The sequence below is a fragment of the Limanda limanda genome, chromosome 16, assembly GCF_963576545.1.
Source record: "Limanda limanda chromosome 16, fLimLim1.1, whole genome shotgun sequence".
Classification (NCBI taxonomy): domain Eukaryota; kingdom Metazoa; phylum Chordata; class Actinopteri; order Pleuronectiformes; family Pleuronectidae; genus Limanda; species Limanda limanda.
In genome coordinates this window covers 12,668,691-12,676,732 of record NC_083651.1, presented here as the reverse complement: position 1 = coordinate 12,676,732, position 8,042 = coordinate 12,668,691, and the positions used below count along the sequence as shown (strand labels likewise).

Sequence of the window (8,042 nt, the reverse complement as noted above, 5' to 3'; positions counted from 1 at the left end):
CACCAGTGTTTGTAAAACAATGATTTCTTATGTGATTTCTGCGTTTTGTTCATCACATTATTTTATTATTCTAATCTGAAATGTGAATATCAATATATTAAAGACATTTCAGCAGGTTATATCCAGAAAAAAACAATAAACATCAGGCTGTCTTTCAGTCTTAAAAATGTAATTTCAACCTGCATGAAAATTTAAACTGCAGTTAACTGTTGCAATGAGCACTTGATAAAAGTTTTCGGACTGAAATTACATAATGCATATTGTATTGTCGTACCGTCCATCATCAACACCTCCTCTGTTGTCGGTTTACCTGCTGCGGACTCTAATGTGCATATATTGTACAAAACGAGACAGAGACAGTGAATTTTATTTTTCAGATTTTATTTTGCTTACAGGTATTTATGTCTATATGGCTGGTAGCATAGTTCCATCCATTGTTACTGAGTGAGTTATGATGAGCTGTATATGCACACAGGCTGGACGGGGGGGGGGGGGTCAGGAGACGCCTGCACCCCCTCAGACGTAAGAACCGAAACTGGATAATGAATAAATGCTTGTTGATGCTAATTTACTGTCCCAGTGAATTAAAAGAGGAGTCATGAGTAAAATCATTATCTCGTTTTTATAAAATCACACATTTTTAGCTTCAAGTAGGTAATTTCTGGATACTTCAAAGTACTGTAAAAACACTTTGCTCAATAAGTTCAGAGTAAGAGTGACATGCCTGTGTTCAGGACCTCTCTGACTGCCTACATACTGAATATCAAACATTCTTACTGTATAGATTTGGAGGTTTTTCAAAGTAAAGTCCTACATGTGTACAATCAAATCAGTTCATTTCTGGATATTTCAAGATCTATAAAAACACTTTGCTCCATAAGTTAAGAGAGAGACTGATATGCCTGTTTTCAGGAATTCTCTGAATACATACATACTGAATATTAAACATTTTTACTGTATAGATATGGAAATTTGGATCTATTCAACAGTGAAAAAGGTCAGACTTTACTTTGAAAAATCTCCAAATCTATCCAGTAAAAATTTTTGATTCAGTATGTAGGTAGTCAGAGAGGTCCTGGACACAGGCATATCAGTCTCTCTCTGAACTTATTGAGCAAAGTATTTTTATAGAACTTTGAAATATCCAGAAATTAACTTATTTGTGTCAGGTTTAGTGGAAACAGTAGGACCCAGGAACAGAGGTTTTAACAAAGAGTATTTAATTTAAAAGAGTCTTAACTAGACAAAAACACAAAAAGGGAATGTTGAAATAATGTGCAATAAAGTGCATGGATTTAAACAAAATTATAAAAACTTATCTGACAATTTGATTTAGAAAAATGGAGTATGAAGAAAAGAACATTTAATAAAAAAGTCGCACTTTAACCAACGCGTTTCTTCTGAATGGTACTTCCGGTATTTGCGTAGTTAACATAAATCGTCTAGTAATAAAGATGACTCACTTCAGCAGCCTTAACATGACCCTGTCAAGTCCGAAAATTGTCACGAACACGCAGATTCTCTCTGCTTCTAGAAGTGATGTTTGGATGGTGAACCTGGGCAATGACCAGGGAAATATATATGACATCGCCTGATAACAATACAATATAATTGAAATATTAAAATAATAAATTCGTAATTTATCGATGGGAAAAAACTCGTAAGATCTACAGAATAAATATAATACATTAAAGGGACTAAGGAGCGGCCACAGTAAATCGGATTATGACGTTATCAAACTAAATTAACTGTTTAGTTTAGACAGAGTACTATTACACTGTGCGGCTCGCTGCTCTTTGTGGTGCACAGAAAATCCTGCGGAGTGAGATCTCTTATTTTCCCCTCCTCTCAGATCGGTGTTGTTCTGCATGGCGGTGATTCTCAGACTTTGTGTCCTCAGAAGAGTTAATGCTGCAACCTTCACCTGCTCAGTGAAGAGGTGAGGCACACACACACACACACGCATGCACAAACACACGCGCGCACAAACACACGCGCGCGCACACACACACACACATACACACACACACACACACACACACACGCCAGAGAGACAGACTCACATTCACACAAACACACACACACACTAGAAAGACAGACTCACACACACACAGACACACAATAGAGAGACATACTCACACTCACACACAGTAGAGAGACATACTCACACACACACACACACTAGTAGGACAGACTCACACTCACAAACAATGGAGACACACACACACACACACTCACACAAACACTAGTAGGACAGACTCACACTCACACACAATGGAGACACACACACACACACACACTCACACTCTCACACACACACGCACACACTAGTAGGACAGACTCACACTCACACACAATTGAGAGACAGACTCACACACACATACACACACAAACAAACACACACTAGAGAGACAGACTCATGACCTTAGACCTGCTGCTCATTCACGTGTCTCAGTGGTTTGTGTTAGTGTGTGAAAGGTAAACTACTGATAGCCTGAGATTCCTCCGTCTTGTATTTAATCCCATTCAGCCAGTTTTTACAAGGCAAACACAAAAAAATGAAATAAAAGGAAATGATCCATTGTTTATAATCACAATTATCTATATAAATGAATATGCATGATGTTCACCATCCAAACTAACTTAGAGAGACCCATGACTAACCCACATGAAAATGCCAGTTACAAAAAACATATCTACTTTTTTTACATATTCCTCAAGTAAAGGAGCATTTCTGTCAGACAAATATTCTACTATGTCTGTTATCTATTTTGCTGTCATGTGTTTATTGCAGAGACGTCTATCATTCATTTGTGGAAAACATTCAGCCATATATATTATTAACTTTAGCTTATTGGGTAACGGTAACAAAGGTTGTTTGCAGCTGATCATCCTTCAGCCGTGAGAGGAAGAGCACCAGGCTACAGACACCGACGTTTCTCTGCTTTACACTCAGTCGCTGGTAAGTGATGCTCTAGAATTAGAATGCTATTCTGAGTTAAAACATTTACTGATAGGATACGGCCTATTGCACTAAGGTTTGTGCTCCTCAGGGTCCATGATGAGTAAAAAGCTGCTGGTAGACGTGGACTGCGGTGTGGACGATGCTCAGGCTATCATGTTGGCGCTGGCCGCCCCCAACGTGGAGCTGCTGGGCGTCACCTGTGTGCACGGAAACACCACGGTGGACAACGTGTGTAAGAACGCTCTGCGTGTTCTGCAAGCCTGTAATAGACTAGAGGTGGGTGCATTTTCTGTCCAGTGCCAATGTAAATAGTTTTATCATTGTTTCACATCAGTGTGTTTGCCCGAGGTTCTGTCTGACGTGAACTTTCTGGCCACGTGTGGAGTAAAGCTTCTGATGATAAAACTGCTCAACAGAGAGTTGTTGTTCCTCGAGCCTTGTGACTGCAGGAACCAGACAATCACTGAGAGCTCAGTTAGATTCATTAGATGAGTGGAGCATCAGGTGATCCAGAGGTTTAGAGCCTCTAGTCTTGCTATATGAACTGAGTGTAACATTAAATTAAAAAAACACAAGGAAGTATATTTGGAAAGAAAATATTCAAACTGAGATTTATTTATGAAGTTCAAATGTGCTCCTTTGCGAGTGTATTTTATTAATTTTTTTCACTACAAGTTTCAATAACCCAACGAATTCTAATAGTTTGTAACGATAACTAAGAACAGCAATAAAGCATGAATTGACTCTTCTCTTGTGTGCCAGATCCCAGTGTTTAAAGGTGCTGCTAAGCCGATTCTGGGGAACACCATTGATGCGGGACACTTCCATGGACAGGACGGGCTCGGAGACGCTCCTGACCCCAACCCCCCCGGTCTGGATCTGGTTCAGACGGAGGGCGCCGTGTCAGCGATGATCAGGATCGTCAATGAAAACCCAGGAGAGGTGAGAAGTGTGACAGAGACAACGCTCAGCAAAAAAAATAAAACATTTCCTGCACGTGTTACATGTGTTTATTCCCCAGGTGTCTCTGGTTGCCACGGCGCCGCTCACCAACCTGGCTCTGGCTGTGAGGTTGGATCCGTCTCTACCGAGTAAACTGAGAGGGCTCTACATCATGGGAGGAAACACTGAATGTCAGTAATATGACCTAAATAACTATTTGCATAAATGGTTCATTTTTAAGTCTGAACAGCTCAATAGTGTCTGGTTGCAACTTCCTGTATTACAACTATTATTTTCTAAGATAAGATCCAACTTTATGGATCACACACTGGAGAAATTCACTTCTTACAGCAGCTGAAAAAATGAGGTGGACAGGAGAAATACAAAAAAAAAGGCAATAGAATAGAATTTAAAAATAAATACAAAACAGAATATGTACCCACCTTTTGCTACAGAAATTTTGTTATATAATAATAATAATATATAATTTGTGTATAGAATAATGAATAATATATTTGTAAATATCCCATTTTAAACATTTCTCCAACCAGTTTTTGTAACTAATCAAATTACTTCAGGATTTAAATCCCCGACTTCTGTTTCCCCTATGTTTTGCTGTAAGACAGTGTTTTGATCTGTGTTATGTTTTCACAGCTCGAGGAAACATCACGGTTTGTGGAGAGTTTAATTTTGTTGCTGATCCCGAAGCTGCTTACATCGTACTCAACGAGTTCCAGTGTCCCACTTACTTGGCCTGCTGGGAGTTTACCTGCTACAGCAAACTGTCCTGGGTAAGGCTCAGTCTTTTACATAGATGACGGATACCAACTAGTAACTACAATAAGATTTAAACCTTCGCTAAGGCCCAACAGTCTACTTTTGAAAACCCTGTTTAAATCCACTACATTTTATTTGGATCTGCACCAAATTGCATATTTCCCTGGGAACTGATCTTATCTGGCAGAATCAAAAGGGTTCTTTCCTGGCCATGTCTCATCCTTCCAACAAGTGTTTGTGTAAAATCCATTCAGTAGTTTTTGTGTAATCCTGTTGAAAATGAAACCAAACAAATATGTTACCTAATAAGTAACCTCATAAGAATTTAATACATCAACCATGTTGAACATTTCTTTTTAGAGAAATGCAGCAGATCTGTGTTGACGTCTCTGATGGTACTTACAGGAGTTTTGCGACGCCTGGTTGGCACAGGACACCGACAAAGCTCGCTTCATGGCGCGGATCTTCCGCTACAGCATCGAGATGTCGAAAAGCGAGAGATTCGAGAAAGAGTTTGTCGCCGGCACAGGGTTCGTCTCCTGCGACTCCTACGCGATGGCGGCTGCTGTAGACGATTCCTTCATCACAGAGAGCGACCGCCATGCAGTTAGCGTGGAGCTGACGGGCACTTACACCCGAGGCATGATGGTGGTTGATACCTTGGGCCTCCTGAAGTCGACGAACAAGGCTTTCATTATTAAGAAGGTGGATATGAAGAAGTTCGAGAAGATGATGATGGCTGCTTTAAAGTGACGACTCACCATGTCTCTTCTGTAGTCCATGTTATAAACCAGCAGCTATTTTTATCTTTATTAATGAAAAGAACAAAGTAGAATATTTAACTTACTGTATATTATAACCTTGCACTGCTTAAAACTGTGAAGACTCATTTGCTAATTCAACTGTATGATGACACCATGATTAACAGGTTCTTAATACACAGGAAATTGTATAATTCATTCTGGACTTTTTATATAATGACATTAAACATTGTGAAAAGACAGTTTTATTTATTTTGATCATATCATTAAACACACTCATTCATCCAAAATAACACATAAATTAAGAGAAGAAATGAAAGTGCTTGAGGCTCCAGTCAGTGCGTTTTACTGATGACTTGATGAATCTTTTGAGCGTCAATGTCCATTGTTCTTTCACGTTTCATGGTCATTTGAGATCTGCTTTTTAGACAAATGTCTTCTGGATGTGGTTTCTGCTCGTACACTGACCAGTGAACAAGAGAAGTATTTACAGCTGCTCAACCAGGAACCTCAACAACACAGCGACATCAGCATTTCATTGGTTCTTCAATATCCTTTTCTTCCTCTGAATCGTGACCTCGTGTCAAGCTGGAGATAGAGGACAGAGAGTGGTCAGTATTTGCTTTAAACATGAATCCCATATTATCTCTGTGTAGCCATTTTCAGACAAGAACTCTGGAAAAGGGTCCTGAGTTTGTCTTTCACATATGCAGACCACAGAGCAGGAGATTGTCTGGGACAGATGTAAATGTCTAACACTCAGATGAGAGGTGACATCTGGGCTGAACATGCAGGAAGCAGAACATGATGGATAGAGCAGACTTACCATCGACCTCTTGCACTCGAAGAATGAGGTCTGCAGGGCTTTGCAGTGGCCTTCCTTCAAACACTGGCTGGGCAGTTTCCCCTCCTGACAAAATAACAAGTCGGACATTTAATCTTTATCAATTCGGAGTGCTTATAATTGTTTTTCACAACATTAGCCTTCGTCTACTTTTTTAATCCAATCAAAATCCCGTTCAGCATAGGAGCCAAACAACTTCTTTATTAACAGATTTTTAACAAAAGTAAAAAAAAGACTGGGGCATATTCATCGACTTGCAGCTTTTACTCGTTTCCTTCTGACGTAGCTTTTCCTCCAAAAGAAAACTTCATAAATTGCAAGGAGAAGGATCTAGGTAAGTACTTAGTACAGATAATTAGCCAGCAACCAGGTGGCGATCATGAAGCTTTGGCTTCACTTTTGGGAGCTGAAATGTTAATTTTTCATTACCTGTGAAGGTGCAGTGTAGGAATATGGAGGCCGACTGACAAGCCTTTAATTTACCTGTTTTTATTGTGTGCTTGATGAAAATAAAAGGAAATATTCGTGGTCTGTCTCATATAAAATAAACATAAACTGGAAGAAACTATTTACGTCCTGCGATGCATCGTCTTCCATATATAACATGAACTACATAATAATAAAATAGACATTTATAGAAAGTCAGCAGGGAAATGTACATTTATTCACCACCAATGTGACAGTAGTTTGAATTTCTACAGAAGTTAATGCCAACGTCCAACATGGTGACAGAGCAGCATCTTAGCTAACCTCTCACTGCTGCTACCTAAAGCTAGCATTAGCTGGAGTTAGCCAACCCGATGACTACGAGCTGTACAAGTTACGACACAATGTTTAGTTGCCAATTTTCTGAATGGACTTTGGTGGGACAGAAGCTAAGGGAATAGAAAGATGTTGGGCTAGCTTAGCATGTTAGCTCACCTCCTTGGGTTGGCTGACAGTGAGGTGGATGTTGTGTGTTGTGGTGTTACAGTGATGACTGGGGCTTTACCGTCATATAAACAGGAGATAAATACCGAGGTGTGGTTCAGTAACTCAGCATTAATGTAGCCTCGTATTAAACCAGTTCATCTGCAGCTGTATTCCTCACCTGTATATGAGCAGAGGACATCAACTACGTACCTTTACAACGCAGTCGTGTCGAAGGAGACATTCTCTAAAGTCTTCTCTGACTCCAGCGCAGGCTCTGTCATCCACCTCTTTATCTTCGTAATACTTCGGCATCGTGTGAAATCCACTGCAACACAACTCTTGTCTTGTTTATTTGGTGCAATGGGCGAACGACTGACCGCAAAGGCATCGATGTTATGAAAACTCAGCCGCCATGTTTCTGAAACGGCATGACGGGTACACGGAAGTACGTGGTGTGAAGAAAGGCATGCTGGGAGTTTTTCCATGTGTACTCTGGAGTACTAGGGTCACATTGAAGAAGGACAAAATGTGATTTCGAGAACAATTTGTTATTGTAAAAATAAAGTTGTAACCGAATGAAATAAGTAATATAAGAATAGTCATATTTTAAAAATACAAGAATAAAGTTGGAATTTAATTGAGAAAAATTATTTTGAAGACAAAGTTGTTATAATTTGATGAGAGAAACGAGGGTTAAGATAATTATTTCTCATCTTGAAATCAGCATTTTTTTCCTCTTTAATTGGCACCAATCCTCCGTTGTAGTGAGTAAAAACTGTCAGCTGAAATTTGCAGTCACATTGCAATGTTGTCAAATTAATTCATAACCATGACAAAAAGC

The 8,042-nt window shown here is 39.5% G+C and overlaps 2 protein-coding genes across 3 annotated transcripts; one reads left to right on the top strand and one right to left on the bottom strand.

Moving 5' to 3' along the window:
* Positions 1–1,857: 1,857 nt before the first annotated feature.
* Positions 1,858–5,687, top strand: si:dkey-4e7.3 (uncharacterized protein LOC402865 homolog). Of its 2 annotated transcripts, none has more exons than XM_061088755.1 (7): positions 1,858–1,939; positions 2,874–2,962; positions 3,054–3,241; positions 3,728–3,907; positions 3,987–4,098; positions 4,562–4,698; positions 5,090–5,687. In XM_061088755.1, the coding sequence occupies exons 1-7, from the start codon at positions 1,869–1,871 to the stop codon at positions 5,435–5,437; spliced, it is 1,125 nt and encodes a 374-aa protein (XP_060944738.1). In that variant the 5' UTR covers positions 1,858–1,868; the 3' UTR covers positions 5,438–5,687. The 2 variants fall into 2 exon arrangements, with proteins under 2 accessions (XP_060944738.1, XP_060944739.1); XM_061088756.1 differs by having other exon boundaries at positions 1,875–1,939; positions 2,885–2,962.
* Positions 5,675–7,637, bottom strand: LOC133021780 (cytochrome c oxidase assembly factor 5). Its single transcript, XM_061088757.1, has 3 exons — positions 7,412–7,637; positions 6,272–6,355; positions 5,675–6,033 (listed from the first exon to the last, which is right to left on the bottom strand). The coding sequence occupies exons 1-3, from the start codon at positions 7,511–7,513 to the stop codon at positions 5,992–5,994; spliced, it is 228 nt and encodes a 75-aa protein (XP_060944740.1). The 5' UTR covers positions 7,514–7,637; the 3' UTR covers positions 5,675–5,991.
* Positions 7,638–8,042: the final 405 nt, after the last annotated feature.

What these genes read in the sequence shown, in the direction of transcription:
- si:dkey-4e7.3 (XM_061088755.1), top strand. Translation starts at nt 1,869, where the DNA reads ATGGCGGTGATTCTCAGACTTTGTGTCCTCAGAAGAGTTAATGCTGCA. An exon ending in TCAATGAAAACCCAGGAGAG is followed by an intron (nt 3,908 to 3,986) that starts GTGAGAAGTGTG and finishes TTTATTCCCCAG; the next exon opens with GTGTCTCTGGTTGCCACGGC. An exon ending in CATGGGAGGAAACACTGAAT is followed by an intron (nt 4,099 to 4,561) that starts GTCAGTAATATG and finishes ATGTTTTCACAG; the next exon opens with CTCGAGGAAACATCACGGTT.
- LOC133021780 (XM_061088757.1), bottom strand. Translation starts at nt 7,513, where the DNA reads ATGCCGAAGTATTACGAAGATAAAGAGGTGGATGACAGAGCCTGCGCT. An exon ending in GACACGACTGCGTTGTAAAG is followed by an intron (nt 6,356 to 7,411) that starts GTACGTAGTTGA and finishes TTATTTTGTCAG; the next exon opens with GAGGGGAAACTGCCCAGCCA. An exon ending in TCGAGTGCAAGAGGTCGATG is followed by an intron (nt 6,034 to 6,271) that starts GTAAGTCTGCTC and finishes CTCTATCTCCAG; the next exon opens with CTTGACACGAGGTCACGATT.